The sequence below is a fragment of the Choloepus didactylus genome, chromosome 19, assembly GCF_015220235.1.
Source record: "Choloepus didactylus isolate mChoDid1 chromosome 19, mChoDid1.pri, whole genome shotgun sequence".
NCBI lineage: Eukaryota > Metazoa > Chordata > Mammalia > Pilosa > Megalonychidae > Choloepus > Choloepus didactylus.
The window spans coordinates 42,974,443-42,996,726 of record NC_051325.1 but is presented as its reverse complement, the minus strand read 5'-3'; the positions used below and the strand labels follow the sequence as shown (position 1 = coordinate 42,996,726).

At 40.0% G+C, this 22,284-nt stretch overlaps 1 protein-coding gene and 1 pseudogene across 4 annotated transcripts in view; both read right to left on the bottom strand.

Annotated features, from left to right (window-relative positions):
* DHX35 (DEAH-box helicase 35) overlaps positions 1-18,408 on the bottom strand; it is a 92,713-nt gene extending 74,305 nt beyond the window's left edge. For 2 of the 4 annotated variants that reach the window (XM_037811031.1, XM_037811032.1), the window contains exons 1-3: positions 18,304-18,408; positions 11,679-11,812; positions 6,349-6,441 (exon numbers count right to left, since the gene is read on the bottom strand). In XM_037811031.1, coding sequence (XP_037666959.1) covers positions 6,349-6,441; positions 11,679-11,812; positions 18,304-18,343 — 267 coding nt within the window. In that variant the 5' untranslated portion in view covers positions 18,344-18,408. Of the gene's footprint in view, positions 1-6,348; positions 6,442-10,574; positions 10,592-11,678; positions 11,813-18,303 lie in introns of those variants that run through there. The other 2 variants (XM_037811034.1, XM_037811033.1) reach the window with 2 other exon arrangements.
* On the bottom strand, positions 376-2,733 carry LOC119515201 (annotated as a pseudogene).
* Positions 18,409-22,284: the final 3,876 nt, after the last annotated feature.

The following is a 22,284-nucleotide window of genomic DNA, read 5'->3' as shown; positions in this document are numbered from 1 at the left end:
AAAAGCCCACATCTGTTTTGCAGATGCTACAGTTTTATCATAAACAAATACTCTGTAAAGTAGACCAGCAAATCCAAAAATAATAATAAGTTTACAGATGATAACTGAGGTTCTAACTAACATCAGATATGGTAAAAGTTTAAGCTAAAAGTAAAATTTGTATTTGGTTGCAGAAATGTAGAATTTACCTACAGCAATTTCCTACTGATGATAAATCAAAAGCATGAGTCAACACCTTTATAACATAAATGGTTTAACAGATGTTTTCCTGGCTTTAAATTTTTTTTTTCACACATGCATAGAAATATGAGGATAAGAATAGTCTTCTACATTATGCACTATAGTTCATAAAGCTTTGTCATTCTTAGTCACCTTGGATGTGAGTATCATTAGGGCCATTCAGTTAAAGCTGGACCCAAAAGTTTTCAAAGTGCTACTGTTTCCACCTGATGAGATCCTTAGTTTTCTGGATTTTCTGGGTGATGATTATTTTCAGTTCTCTTTTCTGACAATATATACAGGAAGTTGCAACAGATATATAAAGGGAAGATCAGAAGAAGCCTGCTGTCCAAGTTCATCACCACTTGCTTCTGATCCTTTTCAAGAGTAAGTATTTGATATCCAGTTGTTCTACTATATATTAGTTTCCCACTATTATCAAAAGAGGCCAAATGTAATCTAAAAGCTATGCTCTTTCAAAGTTGTAAACTGACAGATCCGCTACACGGCTGATTCAGTGTATTGCGTTTGAAAATGATGTACAAGTAGGTCAAAGTCGAAGTTAAAATCTGTCCACTGCCAGCAGTATTCACCATCCTTGGCAAGCTTTCTACCACACCTCATACTATTTCCTTCCAGTTCATCTTTATTGATTTCTTGAGGCTCCACCTCACTGTCTTGTTCTGCCCGGAGTATAGCAAGCCACTGCTGTTTATACACAGAAGACAGCCATTTTGAAGGTACCAGAGAATGATGTTCAATAATTCTAGTGGAGGCCAGGTCACTGATAATATACTGTAACCTTAAATGTCTGAATACTGACGCAAATGGTTTTCCTTGCTCGGTTTCAAGGAAGGTCAAACCTTCAAAGTCTTTTTTCTGCTTAGAAAACCACACATCTGTTACAGTCAAAAGCTGTCTTAAAGATCCATTCCAAGAAGGTACAAGTTGAAAGAACATCCACTTTTTAAGAGCTGTGTATACATCCATTTCCACTTGCATTACAAATAAGTTAGATGAACTGATGAGTTGTTTCATGACACAAACTGAGTCCTTTAAAAAGTTCAACATTCTGGTGAGTCATCAAATTGTTTAGCAGCCATTCAAGGCACTTTTTCTTTACAGAATCTAATCCATAGGTCCCTGCTGATGTATAATAGCCACATACAGTTTTCACGTTAATTGTTTCCTTCATTGTCTCACCACATTGCTGTATTAAACCATCCAACTGCAGCATACAAGCCGCTGCCAAAATGGCAATAACTCGACTGGGCTTTATTAAGACGTCATCTCTATACAGTGAACCAAAAGCAACCTGCAATGCTTCTACATCAATATTCTGGTCAGGAATCTCCAATTCAATAATATTCAAGCTGGATACTTTCCAAGAACCACCGAACATACTGGAAAAGCAGCCAGATTGACATAAATATATTTTGTGTAAACTCCACTCTTCTCCAAGGGCACAAATCTTAATGTCACTATTTTCACCATTCAAAAACAATGTTTGATAAATATATGTGGATGTACTCTTTAATTTTTTCCTTCGCGGGGTGTTGAGGAGCCGCTGCTGCTCGTCCCCTTCCTCTTCATCCTCGTCCGTCTGGGACTCGGGGTGGCAGGAGCAGAAGGCCCCGCTGCTCCGCTTGCGCTTGCGGCTGCCGATGCAGTCACAGAAGCCGAGGCCCACCGCGTCGCCGCCAGCCCCTGGCCTCCGGGCCGAGCCCCCTGCCCCGGAACCCGGCTCCTGCTGGGCTCGGGCTCCCCCGCGGTGGCGGCGCAGCACTCGGCTGCTCAGCGAGCCCATGGGCGACGGCTCCCCGGGACTTCAGGGAGCGCAACTCAGGGAGCCCGGCAGAGAGGGTCTCCGGCCATGGCCGGGCCGCCGCCGGCCTCCACCCAGTCCGGGTGCCCACAGGGCCACTTGCCCACGCGCAGACCCAACCCCGGCAGCGGACGAAACCGCCTCCATCCTCCGCTCCGCCCGCAGTGTCTCCAGGCGTGGCGACCTGTCTAGCCAAGTTGTAAGAGCCATCTCAGGATTCTGTCATCCCTCTTTGTCTTCTGCCATAAGATCAAGAAGTCCCGGATAAGAACTGCACTGTCAGCCTCAATCCCAGAGTGATGCTGCGGAGCAGCCCCAAAGCCAACTCAAGGTGATCCATACTATGAGCAAGAGATAAACCTTTGTGCTTTCAAGCCACTGAGATTTTCAGGGTTTTTTGTTTTTGTTTTTGTTTTTGTTTTTGTTTTACTATAGCACAGTTTATCCTAAACTGACTGAATAACCATACAGACAAATTCCAAAACAAACTAAAATTATCTAATCTCATGTGACCTTTTACTTCTGCTCCATAGTTCCCAACCTCCCTTCTCTGTACAATGAGTGGTCCCATCTGTAAAATGAGGATAATAACAGCACCTACCTCACAAGGTCATTGGGGAAATTAAATGGATTAATCTGTATAAAGTGCTCAGCACTCTACACTCAGCTCAGCACTCTGTCCTTTAGAAGCAATTCCTTGCCCTCGTTGCAATTATATTACCTTGGGAACTTTTAAAAAAAGACCTATGTCTGGGCCCCATCCTAAACCCATTATTCAGATTTGGGGTGGCGAGACAGGTAGAAAATGGAACGAGTATATTTTAAAGCTCCCCAAGGTGACGCTAACGTACAGCCAGCATTGAGAACCACACAAGAAATGTTGGCATGTCCATGACTCTGGATCGGGCAGTCAATAATATATTATCAACATTTTCAAAAAGAGAAAGGGATTTTCATCACCTTTCCCTGAGAATCTCTTAAATATAAAACCCATGAACTACCAGCCCCTCTTGCCTTCCTTCTAAGCTTGGAAGCTGCTGACTCTGCCTCCTTGACCTCTAGCCACTGCTCTACTCACTGAAAACTGCCCCGTCCTCTTCTTCCCACTTCCAGTCCACTGGATGTGCTCTATCCAAGATGAACAATCCAGGGACTGAATTGGGTCTCCTGCCCTCTGGCTGACACTGCCACCTCCCTCCCTCTCCTGAAGCCTCACTCTTCTTTTGGTTTCTCTGGCAGGGACACCATCTCCTGGGTACTTTGCCATCTCCCTGGCTAGATCTGTCTCCTTTCTGCTCCTGACTCCTAGAGGGTGATGCTCCAGGGCTCTGTCCTTGCTGCTCTCCTCAACTCTTTCTGTTCCCTCTCACTCCCACACATATCAGGACATCGCATCATCAATATGTGGACCACCCCCAAGTCCACACCCTCAAAACTCTAATGTCTGCTAAGCTTCAAACCCCTAATCCAACTTTCTTGCTAATAATGTCATCAGAGACTGACAATGATATAGGAAAAAATCATTCTGTATAAAATCAAACACATCAAGCCTTCTATCACGGAACTTGCCCTTATGAGGCTTGTTACTGTGAAGCAGAGGCTAACCTGCTTATAATTGTGCCTAAGAGTCTCCCCCTGAGTGCCTCTTTGTTGCTCAGATATGGCCTTCTCTCTCTAGCTAAGCCAACTTGGTGAATGAACTCACTGCCTTCCCCCCTGACGTGGGATCTGACTCCCAGGGGTGTAAATCTCCCTGGCAATGTGGGATATGACTCCCAGGGATGAATCTGGACCTGACACCGTGGGATTGAGATATCTTCTTGACCAAAAGGGAGATGCAAAATGAAACAAAACAAAATTTTAGTGGCTGAGAGATTCCAAATAAGAGTCGAGAGGTCACTCTGATGGGCACTCTTATGCACTATATAGATAACTGCACTATATAGTGCAGTGAAATAGCTAGAAATAAATACCTGAAACTATCAAACTACAACCCCGTAGACTTGACTCTTGAAGATGGCTGTATAGCAATGCAGCTTACAGGGGGTGACAGGGTGATTGCGAAAGCCTTATGGATCACAGTCCTTTTATCCAGTGTTTGGATGGATGAGTAGAAAAATGGCGACAAAAAAACTAAATGAAAAATAGGGTGGGAGGCGGGGAATGTTGTGGGTATTCTTTTTTACTTTTATTTTTTATTCTTTTTTTCACTTTTTCTGTTACAAGGAAAATGTTCAAAAAATAGATTGGGGTGATGAAAGCACAACTATATGATGGTACTGTGAACAACTGATTGTACACTTTGGATGATTGTATGGTATGTGAATATATCTCAATAAAAATGAATTAAAAAAAATCAAACACATCAATTTTTCCCATCACCAAGTCCCTGTTTACTTTTCTATCTCATTTAACACCACTATTCTCCAAGGCAATGCTGCTTGGTCAGTCAGCACTGAGTACCACACAGTGATGTTGGCATTTCATGAGTCTAAATCAGGCAGTCAATAATATATTATCACCTATTCATTCTTCCCCTTTCTCATCACAAATATCCACCCAGTTTCCAATTTCTACAGACCCTAATCTAAAATCGCTTTCATTCCTATCCTCCCCAGGGTCATCTCACTATTATCTCTGGGTCAAGAATCCCATTACACTACCCTTCCCCAGAAAGCTATTGCAGTAGCCTTCTATGGCCTTGGTTCTCCAGTCTGTAATTTCTTTTTTGCATCTGATTTTTTTTTTAATCTATCAAAAGCTCTTCATATTGTTTACTTGCTCACAAACCCTGCAAGAACCGAACTACTTTGATAAACTGTCAGACATCATTTACTAAAGTTGAATGTATGCATATCCTATGACCTGGCAATGCTACTCTTACGTATAACTCAATAGAAATGTGAACATCTGCTCACCAAAAATAAGCACGCAAATGATCATAGTAGCACTATTTGGATAACTAAAAACTGGAAACAACTCAATGTCACCTAACAGTAGGAAGGATACATAAAATGTGGAATACTAATACAATGCAACACTATACATCAAGGGTCAGCATATTTTTTCTATAAAGGGCCAGACAGTAAATTTTTAGGTTTTGAGGGTCATAGCTCTAGAACAACTCATTACTCAGCTCTGCTGTTGTAATGTGAAAGCAGTCATGAGCAATATGTAAATGAATGCATGTGGCTGTGTTCAAAAAAAAACTTTATTTACAAAAACAGGCAGTGGACTGGGTTTGGCCTATAGGACATAATTTGCAGACTCCTGCTATAGAGCAGTAAGAATGAACAAACTGCAACCACACTCAACAACAGAGAGGAATCTCACAAACATAACGCTAGGCAAAAGAAGTTGTATTTTTCCATTTACATAAAGTTCAAAATTAGACAAAACTAATCATTGGTGTTCGATGATAGACGAGTAGTTACCTTTTTGGAAGAGGTACAGTTGGGGACTGGAAGGGGGTACTAGAGAGCTTCTGAGGTTCTGGTAATGTTTTGTTTCTTGAGCTGAGTATAGTCATTTGTGAAAATTTATTGAGCTATACACCTATGACATATGTATATACTTTCCCAATGTATCTTACAGTAAAAATTTACATTAAAAAAGGAAAGAAAACGTGCAAGGACTCTTGTCCTGACCACTTACTCATCACTCTATACCCTTCAAGGTTCTTAAGACACATTCTGACCTCAAACTACATTTCCAGTCTTGATGCCTAGCAGCCCTAAATATTTTTTCACCCAGTATCTCTAACCACAATATTCATTGGACTGGAACATCTTCCCAGCCAGCAACTACTGATTGCTCAAGGTCTATTTCATATGCTTTTCAAAGGCCTTTATAAGGCCTTTCCTGATCCTTCTTTTCCACTCTTACCTCCATCAGGTATGAAGTTTCTTGGTAAGAGAGGCTTCTTTCAGAGCACTGAGTAATTCTATAATAGTCAATTTTTATTTACCACAATAGTGGAATTCATTTTATCCCACCTCTTCAACTGTAACTATTTGATGACAGAAATTGTGCCTTACACATCTCTGAATGAGACCCTATGGTTCCTTTAGGAGAATGACTTTTAATTATATTTTGGAATTAAAATAAATTAAAGACAACTCATTTCAGTAGTAATCAAAGAAAGCATAAACTCCAAAAGTTTAATAAAATATTATCTAGTTGAGGTGAATAGTTCCTTACTGAGAGATCTTAAAAATGCAAGTGATAGTAAAGAGAGTTCTCAAGTTACAAAATCCTCCCAACCAAATCAAAGTGTAAAAACACAAATTAAGTTATGTACTCACTTGTGGAATCTGTGTGCTTTTTCCACATCCTGTTTCTCCAACAATCACCACTGTCTGATAGTTTTCTATCAAGTATAATATATGATTTCTAAGCTGAAACAGAAAGAAAAACAAATAACCATACATTGTCTCATAAAACCTAAGCCAAGATATTTAAACATTGTGAAATGAGCTGTTTGCCAAAGGAAAGTGAATTTTAAAAAGACCATCAAAATGTGTTTCCAACTCTCAGATACTGTTGGTGTCAGTGTAAGTGAATGAACCACAATCAAGCATAATACCAATCAAGATATATAATGCACATACTTTTTAATTCAAGATTTTGACTTTTTATGCTATAGACATGTTGTTATGTGTGCCCAAAAGTGTATATACAAGCATATTCATTGTGGAAATGGTTATAATGCACAAAGATTTAAAACAGCTAAATGTTCACCAACGGGGGTTGGCTAAATCAGTTATGAAATGCCCAACAGAATACTACACAGTTGTTAAAAAGAACAGATATTTATTTGTACTGATATAGAATGATCTACATGATATGTTAAGGGAAGAACACAAGGTGTAAATCAGTGAGAATAATATAATAGCATTTTTACTTTTAAAGAAAGGATAAATACATATATGCTTGTTTATATGTAGACAATCTTTGGAATTAAAAACAAGAAACAAGTAACAGTGCCGCCTCCAGGGAGGGGAACAGGGTGGCCAGAGGGCAAGAGCATGAAGGAGATCTTTGAATTCTGTCCCACATACATGTACTACCTAATTTTTTTTCATTTATTAATTTGTAGAAACCCCCCCTCCCCAGTGGGATGAAGGGAAGCAATGCTAAATCTGAATTCGTAAGAAAGTACCCACAGGTTACATATATATTTCAGCTGAGCCTCCTCTACACATTCAATATAAGCAGAAATACTGGATTGATCACTGAAAAGTTAAAAATAACTCCAACAGCTTATCTACTTAGCTTTGGAATGTATTTTTGTACACATATTTGATTACACACACCTGATGCTCTGGAAAGAATTATAAACACAGTCAATTCTCTTTATTCACAGTAATTATGTTCTGCAAAGTTGCTGCAAACACTTAATTAGTAAATACTGAATAAATGCTCCCAGGGGAAATAAAGAGATTCCTGTAAGCCTCAGATCATGTTTTGTCAACCAATCAATACATAATCTTGTTTTATGTGTTTCTGTTTAAAGACACCTCATTTAATACTTCTTGTTGATTTATTAACATTGAACTCACAGCCAACAGCACTGTAACTCATGCCTGAACAAAATTTACCTAACACATGTATTTTCTCCATTAAGGTACACTGCAGCCATCTTGTGCTCACAAACACTAGACAGCACTTCAGCACCATGCATAGGGACCATTTTAAATGGAGGAATCACCAATAAAAAGCACCAAAATGTGGAAAACATGGCACAAATGTACCACAAAAGGGGGACTTGTTTACGTATGAGAGCCATAACAAGAAAGCAGAGCATCGCCTTGTTCGACCTCAGCAGGGAACATGCACATCAAAAGACTTAAATTTTTTGCAGCTCTGCACATGTCCACAAATGAATGACAAGGAAAGCACCCTGCAAGTATTGACTTTGGGGTTACAAATAAATTTTAGCAAGTAGGTGAATTCACAAATATGGAATCCAAAAATAATAAGGATTGATTGTACCTGGCTTGGGATGAATTATAAAACTGCCCAATTCTCCCACTCTGATCATTGCTCAACCGAATTCACACCAAGAATAGTGAGAATCAGAGGAACTGGACGGTGCTGGTTCCTTACTGGATAAAAAAGGTACTAAATGTTTTGAGTCTTTTGAATTTGGCAATATTTGAAATCTAGATATGTGGTTCTCAATCTTAGTGTGTGAATCTCTTAGGATATCTGTTAAAAATGAAGATGCTCTATCTCTACCCTTAGGGTTTCTGATTCAGTAGGGGCAGGGTGGGACCCAGGAATCTGCATTTCTATAAGCACCCAAAGAAGAATCAGCTGCAAGTGGTCTAATGAGCAGTCTAGATGTTCTCCTCTTGGTTGCCTTGACTTTGTGTTCTATTTTATTTTGAATGGAGGAGAAGGGAAAGATTTCAGTTTTTTGCAGCTATTTTGTAAATAGTAGAGCTACTGGATGGATAGACAGATGGACTGATGGATGGATGGATGAATGGATAAATGATCAAGGAAAACTTCATAAATAAGATGGACCTTGAATTAGCCCTTGAAAGATAACTTGAATATGAATAGAGACATAAGCAAGGCATTCCAGGAAAGGGGATAACATAAGTAAAAGAAAGAAGATGGAAATAGCAAACTATGCAAACTGTGTTTGGGGGGCTATGAGTAGATAAGCCCATGAAGAGCCCCAGGTTTCGTTTAGAATGAGTTACAAGAGGTGTAGATAGGGTTTTACTGTGAAAGGCCTTGAATGAAGGCAGACTTTACCTGGGAGGCAGAGTAGGCAATAAGTGTTTGAGAAAATTAGACAGCAACATATAAGATTGATTTGAGAACAAAGTATGTGAAGGCAATAATTCAGACTTGATGTGCTAACCACTTGAAATAAGGTTCTGCAAATAGAGAGAAGCAGATGTGTGACATTCAATAACACTGAATATAGGAGATGAAAGAGCTGACAAAAAGATTTTCAGCTTGGGATAATAGGAGAATAAACTGACAGACACAGGGAAATCAAGAAGGGGAGCAAATGAAGACAGGATGGAACCTCTCTGAGGCTGAGTTTGCAGGAAGAAGAGGTCAACTGTGCACAGCAGTGTGCAGGGTCCAAAGAGAACTCCAGCCTATGGAGGACAGCCAAAGAGAAGGCTGCCTCACGTTGGCACTGAGGGAGAGAGGGGTTGGAAGAAAGGAGGGGGCACAGTGAGTGATCCTCAAAGATTAATCGCTGCTTTAGTTCCAACTTCTGTTTTTACTTTTAATTTTACTTTTGAGGTTTTTTACTTTTACTTTATTTTTACTTTTATTTTTAGTTTCAATGGGGAAGGAGAAGTACAGGTGGTAGCTTTTTATCCTTTTAGTCTTCTAGATTTATCTTTAACATCGTATTAGATCTTAAATGTGTTTAAGCTCTGCTTTGCTTTTCATCAATAACTTGCATCCCTCTTCACATCATTTTTGTTTCATCAATATATTTTAAATTGTTGTTTTCCTCCCCCTCACCCGCCACTTGTTGTCATTTCATTTATTTTATGTTATTAACACAATTGGAAGATGAAGAACAGTCAAGAAAAGCCAAAACTTCAAAATTTGGTACCTGAGAGTTTACTTCATGTCAGGTATCTTATTAAATCTCTACCTGTATTACCTCATCTGGTCCTCATAACAATCCTATGAGGTAGGTACTACTATTAGATTAGCCCCATTCTATAGATAAGGAAACTGAAGCTCTGAATGGTGAAGCCAGGTCACAGAGCACACAAGTGGTAGAGAATGGGTTTGAACCCTAAAGTCTAGCTCCAGAGTCCAGGTGCTTCATCACAGCTTAACTGCAACTGTCAGTGGTAAGGAAACTACAATGAACCTATAATCTTATCTCCTGAAGGCCAGACTGACAACATTCACACAAAATGGATGAGGTCAGTAATTTGAGGAAGAAACCCAGACACTGTCAGTATATGAGGGACTAAAATGTTTAGGACCACCTAAAATTCCAATCATAATGGCCTGGCTAAATTAAGATGGCTACTGTTGCATATCCATTTGGAGAAAGAACATATTAATAGAATTGGAATTATCAGCACAGTCTAGCAAAGGGGACTCCCTCAATGTAAGGACTTGGCAGTTTTCATGTGGGACTGTCTAGGAGAGAGACACAAGTGCTGGTGGCCACACCTGCTCAGGTCATTCCAGAGGCATCCGGCGAGGAAGGGGAGTTCATCACCCTTCATCAGGGGTTGTACAAAACAAATGGCCCTTCAAGCATACCTACACATTTGGCTCTGAGCCCACCTCCTGATTACCATTTGGCTTCCCATGTGGACTTGCCAACAGGGAGAACTACAATTCACTGTAAATGAACAGATCCCAAATTCTAGTTTACACTTTGATCTCTTGTGAGGTGAGCATGTGTCTATTTCCTGAGCACTGGCACTGTCGATAAAATCGAGTGTCAGCGTGTACGCATGATATGTGGTAACCGCAGCAAAATCTTGTCACCATCTTAGCGGGAGATAGAGGACTAACTCACCTCTTCAACAGAAACAACTTCATATTGCCAGTTAATCCTGTTTAAAGAAATACATCTTTTAAAAAAAAGCTATAAGATATGCAGAATTTTTAACTAGGTTGATTTTAAATAGGTAGAAATAGAGAGAGGTGATGATAGCACATTATGGTAAGTATAATTAATAGTGCTGAAGTGTGTGTGAGTGTGGATGATAGGGGAAGTTTAGAGTCATATATGTCAACAGAAGGAAAGCCAGAGCTTAAAATATGGGAATGTAAAACAGTAAATCTTGTAGTGGACGATGACTGTAATTAACATTACAAATATAAAAAATTTCCTCCATGAACTAGAACAAAGGTATGAAACTATTACAAGGAATTAATAACAGAGTGGTATATGGGAACAATACATGATGACAAACTATGGACTATAGTTAACAGTAATATCTTAATATTCTTTCATCAACAGTAACAAATGCACTACTAGGGATCAATGATAGATGGTGGAGGCAGATAAGGGGAACAGGATGTTTTAGTTGTTCTCTTTATTTTATTTATCTCTCTTTTTTTTTGTTTCCTGGAATAATGAAAACGTTCAAAAATTGACTGTAGTGATGAACACACATCTATGTAATGATACTGTGCACCACTGATTGTACACTATGAATGGATTGTATGGTGTGTGAATATATCACAATAAAATTGCATTAAAAATGAAGAAAAAAAAAAAGAAAGCTAAAATTGGCCATTCTACAGGCAATCTGTTGAAGACAGGTGCATAGACATTCACTGTGCTATTTTCTCCACTTTACTGAATGCCCAAAATTGTCCATAATTGAAAGCAATGAGGGGAAAAGAGATTATCATTCCATTTCTTCCAGTTTTTCAATATATAAGATCTAACTAAAAAAAAAAAAAAAAACAACTTAAGGACTTTCAAGATTTATAAGGTTAGCTAACACACATATTTTCAAAAGTAATCCCATAAGATAAAGGTATCTCTGAGTTCACTGTGTTCTAAGGAATCATTAGGAGTAAGAGAGTAATTTTCCCTTCAATGCCAACTACTATAAAGTTGCAGACACATGGTTCAGGACCACCAACTGAACACGGTTAATCAACGTACCTTGAAAACCGGCAACTTCTGCCTCTGCTGCTCTATAGAAAAGGCAGCATAAGGATTGTAAACAACAGTTGTCACAGAATTTTCAGCTAGACTTTGTCTCTCTTCAGAGATGCTGACACCTGGCCCCTCTGTACCTGTAGCAGAAATGTTTTTTTCAGGTTCTCTGATGCAGTGAACAGAAAAACGTGCAAAAGTTACAAATTTTCAAAGACAAAAATACACAATGGAAGCAATGCATTTTATCTCAAACTACTAAAAGAGGTTAAACTTTAACTTCATGAAAGCATCTAGAAAAGCACCTTCCAGAATACAAAAATCTTCCTTAAAAGTTTCATGAGTTTCGAGAACAAAGGAGAAGGCAGTCGCACTGTACATTACAGGGCAGAGTGTTTTTAGCACTGGTTTCCATGTCAGTATCATTACTGAACTCAAGAGAAGTGACAGAAACCCAATGGGAATTAGGTGAGGTAAAAGAGTTAATCCTGTTACTACAGGACCGCAGCAAGGCTCAGGAATGGAGAGACTAATAAGTTGCTAGATCTTTCTTCATCTCTCATCTCTGCACTCCTTAAAAAGTTCTTTTCAGTCTTTTAGGTTGCTTCTGCTGCAGACACTTAAAACGGAGCTGCTGACAGTCTAGAGCTCAAGTTCACAACTCCTCCACCAATCACTGACTCACTCACCCAACAAGTATCAATAGAGAGCCTTCTCTGTGCCAGGCACTGCTCTAAGTGCTAGAGTTCTACCCTCATGGAACTATCTGCTTGTTTTATTCTTCCTCCCAACAGATTGCAACTTCGGACTATGGAGAAAAAGAAAGACACAGTAAGGGGGCAAGGAAGCCTGGGTGTATATTATATTGTGTGTTTGAGGGGACAGGGAGCTCTTTTATTTTGGAGGGTAAGAGACTGACTTTTTCTCCCAACTAAGGTCCAATGCCTACCCCACTCCAATCAACCATGGCAAGGGGAGTGGGATGCAGTAAATGGCCATGCCCTTTTGAACTACGGAGTTAGATGGCTGGACTGGAAGTGCTGTTTCCAGAAACCACAGTGCTAAACAGATTAAAACGCAGATATCCATCACAGCTTCTTGGTAAAAACAATAAGCTAGTGCTCAAGATGGTGAAGAATTGGGACACCATATCCCATCATTTAAGACTGTTAAAGGTACCATGAACTTTTAGTCTGGAAAAGAAAAAGCCTTAGGAAGAACATGGGTTCTATTTTTATGATCAGCTTCTGTAACTGTTTCATGCCAATTTGTTTGTGCAGTCCTAGCACATAAGTAAATGACAAACAGTTCAGAATTAAATTCAACATAAGGAACAATTTTCTAAAAGTTAGAGCTGTTCAACAAGCACCGGTATAGACTGCCTTGTGAGTCAACGAAAACCCTTCCCAGAATTCTATATAAACACATGTTGAACACTGCCGGCCAGGGGTGCAACAGGGACAATTACCAAAAACTACAATCTCACAGGTCTTCTTAACTCAGATTCTATGATGTTATGAGAAAGTACAGGGGTTTTCCCAAACCTTTTCAACAATCTGATAGTCTATGACTTCCCTCTCCTGAAAAATACATCGGAATATAATTTTCCAGAATATAAAATGCTGGGGGCCCAGATACCCCCTAGAACTAAGCTTAGAACCACTGCTTTAAATCTCTTTATCCCTTTATTTCCAGGAACACAGTTGTGTTCCAGAGGTCCAAGACTGCCAAAAATCAGGTAAGTGGGGCACTGCTGTAGTGCTTTCGCCAAAATATTGACCTTCCTTTCAACAAGATAAAAGAAAGCACAGGACCTGGAACAGAGCCTGTGCTCATGGAAGTGGGTTTCCTTTCCTTTCTTCCCTAATTACAGCTACAGTTTATTAAGTCCTTGTAATCTTTATGCCAGAAAATTATTGCAAAGAATACCTTATCCTTAACTGCTGTATGTCTGTCCTGAATTCCTTCCTTTTCAAAGTGTTTTTTTCCAACATGCCTGGAATACTTTCACATTGCTCCTGCAAGGTCTTTCCTCTCCCTCCTACACCAGTATTTATTGCAATCAAGTATCTTCTTCACTGCCCATCCCTCCCTTTCTCTACCCTCCAATCTCAGCATATTCTGTTATGAGATCTTTTACAAGAACAGCTGCTGCCAATTAATACCGAGCATGTCTCCTCCTTACAAAAGACTTCATTCAGTGACTCCCAGGGAGGAATCTAGACCCAGCATCCTGGGACGGAGAACATCTTCTTGACCAAAAGGGAGATGTGAAAGGAAATGAAATAAGCTTCAGTGGCTGAGAGATTCCAAAGGGAGCCGAGAGGTCACTCTGGTGGGCACTCTTACACACAATACAGACGCTTTTTAGGTTCTGATGAATTGGAATAGCTAGCAGTAAACACCTGAAACCATCAAACTACAATCCAGAACCCCTGAATCTCGAAGACGATTGTATAAAAATGTAGCTTATGAGGGGTGACAATGAGATTGGGAAAGCCATATGGACCACACTCCCCTTTGTCCAGTGTATGGATGGATGAGTAGAAAAATGGGGGCAAAAAAAAAAAAAAAAAAGACACCCAGTGTTCTTTTTTACTTTAATTGTTCTTTTTCACTTTAATTTTTATTCATATTATTTTTGTGTGTGTGGTAATGAAAATGTTCAAAAATTAATTTTGGTAATGAATGCTTTGTATGACTACATGGTATGTGAATATATCTCAATAAAATTGAATTAAAAAAAAAAAAAAAAAGACTTCATTCAGCCAAACCAGAACATCAGGGCTGCTCTCCCTCTAAATACACCCACAGCCAACAGGGCCGCTTATGCTTGTTTTTCCCTTGGGACAGTTCCCTGTGTTTAAGGGAGTAGCTATTCTATAACTTTGGCAAACCACAAATGCTGTCATTTCTCCCTTTATAAACCAAAGCTGAAAACAGCATCCCCAACCCAGCTTTCCCTCTCACCCAGTTTTTCAAAATTTGAGTGGTGCTCTATTAGTCAGTTTTGACCAGCATTTTTTAATAACAAACTATTTTAATAACAAACTAAAAATAAAAGAGAAAGTTATCAGAGTACATCCCAGAAAGCAATACTGTTTTTGTACAACTTTTTTCAATTGTGTGTGTGCTAGCTCACAACACAATATATTTCTTTACTGTGGGTTGGGTCACAAAAGCTTCAAAGCTGTTGATATAATATTTGCCAGACACACAGCCAACAATCAACAAATATTCATTGAAAGATTGAATGAAAATGGCTAGGCCCTTCTGATCCACTTATGCTAGGAAATTAAGGAAAACTTTTTCCTGGAAATATCTCAAGCAGGTCATACAAGGCTCTTAAGTCACACTCCTAAGGTAGAGATCACAAACTAGTAGCTCAAGGCTCCCAGATGTACTGTCATTAGAATGTTTGAATGAGTTCTTTAAAAATGACACATTTAATTTTCCATTCAAGTCTACATATTGGGCTTCTTAAAGAAAAATCTTGCAACACTAAGTCCATATGACAATAACTAGGTAGAACCAAGTATAGCTTCCTGCTTTAGATAGCATATGAATGTTCCACTATATATCTTCATATCTACACTGCACATATCTAGCCAGTGCATGCACTATAGTTTGCCACAGTCCCCACCACACCCAGAAGTTTTACTCATTTAGATTATGTTAAAAATGCCTGTAGCTACCTGAACTGGAGACTCCTGGCCTACCGAATATGCTCATGATTCCAACATCAAGCATTATATCCAATTTCACCCACCTCCCCAGCCATCACCCATGTCCTATTTCAGATCTTGAACTTCAGTTTCTTCATCCATAAAAAGAGGGCAATGTGTCCATCACAGGGACACTGTGACAATTTATTAAGACATAAATGAAAGTGACTAGCACAAAGTAAGGTTTCATTAAGTATTTACGAAATCTATTCCCAAATCAGTTAATGACATCACAGTTTACTAGACCAGTGGCTCCCAAACTTTGATGCATGCTTAACCACCTTGGGATCTTTAAAAAATACTGATGCCTCCACAGAGACAGAAAGCAGATTAATAGTTGCCAAGGGCTTGGGGGGAGTGGGTAATGGAGAGTGAGTGCTTAGATAGTTTCCTTTTAGAGGGATGAAAATGTTTTGGAATCTGATATAGGTGATGGTTGCACATTGTGAATGCACTGAATGTCACTGAAAAGCACATTTTAAAATGTTTGCTTTTATTTTATGTGAATTCCACCTCAGCAACAACAAAAATGTTTGGCTCCCAGCCTCCACACTTCAGATTTAATCGGTATGGGGTACAACTGGATAAAAAGATTTTTAAGCGCTTACCAGGTGATTTGATTATACAATAAATTTAATAACCAGTTAAGAGTCACCCAACCCAGAAATTTGAGGCATTTCTGACTTCACTTTCTCTTACATCTGCCTCCAAAATGTCTCTCCAGCAAGCCCTACCTCTCAGCTCCCAGGCGAGAATTCAGGCTTTCAATATTGTACCTTGATTTTAGTAGTATCCTCTCTTAAGGGTGTCCCTGTCTCTAATTTCTTCCCCCATCTATTTTCCACACCACTGCCAGAACTGTCTTTCTAAAATAAACTTGATCAAGTCATTCCTCTGCTTAAAAGCAGAAAAGACCAAATTCCTTAAGTTACCATGGAGACCTTTCACAAGTGAATCCCTACCCACCTTTCGAGCTTCATCTCCTGCCAAGGCCCAAATTACACCCTACCACTTAACATCATCAGAATACTCCATTATTTTGGTTTTTGGGGGCATCCATAAGGCAAACATCCCACTGTGCTTTTGCATCGAGCCCCATTCCTCTACCTCTTTACCTAACAAAACCTTATGCATGCTTCAATGTTCAGCTCAAAAAACAGCATCACCTTTATGAAATACATCTTACCCATACATGCAATCTTTCCCCCTTCTTCGGTACAATTTTAATAGCTAATATTTCCCTCCCTTTTCTATATCCCCATACAATTTTAATAGCTATCACATAGCTAATGCTAAGTCTCATGTATTATTCTCATTTAATCCTCACAACAATCATTTAGGCAGATATTATGTCCAATTTACAGATGGGGTAACTGAGGCTTTGAGCACTTAAGTAACTTTGCCAAGGTGATAGAGTTAGTAAGTGGTATGCGGTGGGAGCCACAAGAGTCTGACTGTAGAGCCTGCCTTCTTTACCACTACCATATTCTGCCTCACTTTACAATCTCTTTTAAAGCACACCTAACTTCATATTACAATTGAAAGTGAGCGAGCATCTTGAGAGCAGAGCCCTGGTCATCTATATCTGTCTCCTGACCACAGGTGTTCAAAAAGTGTACCATCAATGAATGAACTAATAAATGGAACAGAACCCTTAGAGTAATCCTATGTCCTTTAACCAAAATAGTACCCTGGTCTGATTTTTTTACAATTCATTCAGACCTCTATTACACTTGACACTTTGACCTATTATCATACTTTGAATAAATAGTAGGTATCTCATTATTTAACGGAATCTTAGTTTGGGCTGCAAATAAAACTTAGGGTGGATAATTGCTTATGCCTTGAAATGCTCAATCATAAAACTGCCCTTAAGTGACAAATGGATTTTAAAAAAGAATTAAGCACAACTCTTGCTTGAGTTTATCTCCCACATCACATATATGCATGGTCAGAATTTCAGGGAACCCCTCAAAAATACCCTTTAGAAGATTTCATTATATCACCTGTCTCATTTCATTTTTGCTGCAATATACTGTGCACATCAAGTTGAGCAAAGGAGCAGTGGTGGAAATAAACAAGCTCATAACTCCTAAGAAACTTTATTTTCCACCACAAGAAACTGATGGAAGGAGAGAAGTATTGCACCTAGCAGGGTCTGGCATGTACACATTCAATAAAAACTTTATTAATGAACAAATGCCAAAACAAAACAAGCAAAGTATATTGTGATAGAGATTCGTATTAGACTGCAGGAAAGAAGTGGATGGTAGCCAATATGAAGAAAAACCTTCACTTTCTGATATACTGTTGGGGTAGAACAAGAATTACCCTAAAACAAAATAAGAGACTTGCCCTTTTTATGAGCACTTACTTTAAGTTAGACAACGCTTTATGCCATAATTCAGCTCACAGGGTAGCTGTTATTCTGCTCATTTTACACACTGAGGGATTAAGTGACTTGCCCAAGGTCACAGTGCTACTGTAACACAGAGCCGAAAACCCAGGCAGTCTGATTCCATTGCAGCACTGCCTATCCAGCCCCAACGTGGGGCCAGGGCAGTAAGAGGGCACTGGGCGCTTTAGCACAAACAAGTGTTTGCCAGTCTTAGGGGGTGGGCAGGACAGACATCAAAGATGAAGAAAACGAGGCCCCGGGAGGTGAAAGACTCCAACAAGGTCACAAAGTTTCTGCCCAGGCTAGGGGTGGACTCCCCCGTTCCCAACTCTCTTGGGGCCACCGACAGTGCCTAAGTCGCAGGGAAAATCCACCAGCAGAGAGGCGATGGTGCCCAGTCCACCGAGGTCAGGCCTGCGAGCAGGTCCACCGGCTCCAGAGCGCCGGCCGCGGGGACAGACCAAAGCCAGGCTGCCGCATCTGCCCAGCGTTACTCCGAGGGCCTTACCCGGTCGCCAGAACTTCACCGGTCCCACGGACGCAGCCATGCTGAGGTGAAAGGTCACGGGGCAGGCTCCACCCCTCCGGCATGCGGGAAACCCCCGAAGGGCAGGGGGCGTGGCCCGCGAGGAGCCTTTGCCTTCGCGAATCCGGCTGTTGCGGCCACGCCCCCCGTGGTCACCGCCCCCTCTGGGCCACGTGACTGTGGCACTGTAACAAAAGACGGTTCCAGCCACGCGCCCCTTCAATCTCTGACCACCTATAAAATGAGGGTGTCGGCTTCTGCCACGCCGCCGGTCACGGCCTTCCTCCCACGTGACCTACGGCACCTCTCCGGCGAGCGTTGCGGCCCCGCCCTCAGGCCCCACGTGACCTCGCCCCCACCATCTTGGAAAAAGAATGTTGTGCTGTGTTCTGTTTCAGCGTGGTGGATTAGGGTTGCAGGTGACTTTCGTGGGAGCGTCGCGTGGCCTCAGCGGCGGCTGCAGACCTCCCTGCGGAAGGACGAACTTTGGGAAAGGGCCAGTGGCAGAGGATGCTGGCTGGCACCTTGCAAAGGAGTGGACGCCGAGGCGGTGTTTCCCGAGATAACGACTGAATTCTCGTTATGTTATACAACGATCCCAGCTTTGCCACCTCTCTTTTAGGTCTCCTTCTTAGTTTCAAATCTGGAAGTTAATAATAGTAACTACTTCGGTCCGAAGGCGGAGGTAAGGTGAGGAGTAAATCAGTAAGTGCTCAATAAACAGTAGTGTTTATTATCTCAGTAAATAAAATGTGAAATGGTATGGAAGTCGTCAGGGACCTTGAGAGTAATGTCCTCTGTGCTCCAAGCAGGCTAGAAAGACCACACCACCTACCTGTGCTCAGATGAGGACAGGACACTTCATCAGGATCCCTGATTAACTGACCACGCTATGACGTTACCCGTGTTAATCCCAGTCTTAATACGTGAAAGAAGATAGATTTCAGTTGAACATAAAACATACAAAATCGGAGCTGCCCAAAGATGGTAAAGACTGTCCAGGGACTGGTAATGAGGACCCCGTTTCTGCAAGGGCTCAAGTAGAAACTAAAGGACTAGTAGGCAGAAGGATTCAAGAATTAAAAATGGGGTGACTTTCCAGATTCCTACAGTGAATATGCCTTATTTTTTAACTAGGGAAAAAACAAGGGCTAAAAATTAGAATCTTGTGGAGAATTAGGTTATATCACCTTTTAAGTCCCTTCCAACTATAAATCTTTGTAATCTCTTAGACCAAGCCTCCCTTTCAACCTTACAGATGAATATTCATATTTAAGCACCTTATATGTAAAGAAAGCTTTTGATGGATAAACAGGTTGTAATCTAACTCTTAAATCTTACCATGGTCCCAGATAGGAAATGCAAAAACAGTATAGATTATAGGTGTTGGGAGTCTGCAGAATGGATGAGTTGGTTTCCAGCTGGGGAAACCAGGACAGGCTTTCTGCAGAGTGGTCATCAAACAGTCTTTTGGAAAAGTGGGGTAAAAGCATGGGTGGGAGGATTCCCAGGCTGTAAAGAGAGCCAGAAACAGTTCTGTTTATCTGGGAGTGTAAAAGGGAGTAATAGGAAGTAAATTGAAAAAGTAATTTGGGCCCTGATTCTGAAGACTTTGAATTTTAAGATTGTGGTTTGGATTGCAGAGCTCTGCAGTGAAAAAAAAAAAAAAGGTGGGTTGGAAGAAGAGGCTAGAAATAAAGTAGAGTGGTTAGGAGGCTAGGGCACTAATCCAGTGCTTCCTCCAGTATGACTGATCATATGACCCAAATGTTTGCTAAAAATACAGATTTCAGGCCCCAGTCCAATCCTAAATCAGAATCTCCAGGGGCATGGACTCAGAACCTTTATTTTTAAGATGCTCCTCAGATAATTCTTAGGATCAACAAACCTGGGAAAGATTCCGCTAATCCAAAGAAGAGCTAGTGAGAGTTAATGACCTCAAGTGGAAGAAATATTTTATAGGTAGGAAACTAATTGGAAGGATTTGAGAGAGGGGCTTCATAGTCTGTACATTTTTAGAACTATGAAGAAAATTCTGCCTGGGAAATGGTATGGTTATAGAAAGAGCAAGAGCTTTACGTCACATAAGCATGACTTTGAATCCTAGCTCTGCCATTTCCTAGCTCCATTCATTTAATATTAGTTGCAAAATGTAATACGAAAAGGTTGTATTAAATGAGATAACATGTAAAATACCTAACAGTGCAAGACATAACAGGTATTCAGTGTTAGTTCTTGTTACCTTAACTCAATAAGCAAATTCACCAGGAAAAAAAAAAATTGAATTTACATGCGTACATTCATTTCTCAAACATCTCTTTTGATTAATTTACATGATAATGAAAATAGGGTTCACTTAATATCCCTCTGCCTAGTGTTCACCTTCCATCCTTTAAAATATCCTCAACTTTAAAGGAGTAGCTCTTAGAAGACTTCTTTAAATTCATTAAAAGACTTAAGCATTCCCCTTTTGTAGACTCAGATCCTGTGTGCTCAACTTTATGAATACAATTATTTCATTGAACTATGGTTAATCTGCCTTCAGATTAACTATAGTGGGATCTTCTTGAGGACAAGGACCATATCCCATTCATATTCACAGCCCAACAGCAAAGTGTTTTATTGGGTGATAGATATGTGAATCCTTGCTTTGTACTTAGTTTTATTTCTTTATGGCTTTGATCCTTCCTTGTTTTATCTTTATCTTATTTGCACTAAAGGCCCAAATATAGAAAACAAGGTTTATACATGAATACAAGGGAAAATGAAATAAATGCCACTTTTTTTTGTTATTTCTGTTTTATAAATTACTTGTGACTTATATGAACAAATCTTCATATTTACAGAGACAGTGGATTGGCCATGCCCACATTATTAGATCATGCTTTTAAAGCTGGAGGAGACCTTAGTCAACATCTAGTCTAAGTTCCTCATTTTGTAGATAGGAAAATTAAGGTCCATGAGGTTAAAATGACTTCTTCAGAATCAATGAGCTAATTTAGTGTCAGAGCTGAAACAAAATTCAGGCTTTCTTATTCCCAGGCCAATGCATTTTCAACCACTTAGGCCATTTTATTTATTTATTTTTTTAATTCATTTTATTGAGATATATTCACATACCACGCAGTCATACAAAACAAATTATACATTAGATTGTTCACAGTACCATTACATAGTTGTGTATTCATCACCAAAATCAATCCCTGACACCTTCATTACCACACACACAAAAACAACAAGAATAATAAAGTGATAAAGAGCAATTGAAGTAAAAAAGAACACTGGGTGCCTTTGTTTGTTTGTTTGTTTTTTTCCTTCCCCCATTTTTCTACTCATCCATCCATAAACTAGACCAAGGGGAGTGTGGTCCTTATGGCTTTCCCAGGCCCATTGTCACCCCTCATAAGCTACATTTTTACACAATCGTCTTCAAGATTCATGGGTTCTGGGTTGTAGTTTGATAGTTTCAGGTATCTACCGCCAGCTACCCCAATTCATTAGAACCTAAAAAGAGTTGTCTATATTGTGCATAAGAGTGCCCACCAGAGTGACGTCTCAGCTCCTTTTGGAATCTCTCTGCCACTGAAGCTTATTTCATTTCCTTTCACTTCTCCCTTTTGGTCAAGAAGATGTTCTCCATCCCAAGATGCTGGGTCTACATTCCTCCCCAGGAGTCATACTCCACGTTGCCACTTAGGCCATTTTAAACCATTAGAACCAAACTCTCATAGATGCAAATAGTTCATTTGCCTCAGAAAGTTTCAAGGCCCAACTGTCTAATCGGCTGTTTTGCTCACACAGGCTTCTATTAGAAAAAACAAGTAATATAACCTAGATATTGATGGCATGGTTTTATTGTCACAAACTAGGAATGGTCTCAGTAGACTTTTGGTGTTCCCAATTTCCCGTTTTCAGAAAGAATGCCCTAAAATAACCATTCTAAAATTAAAATCCTTATTTCTT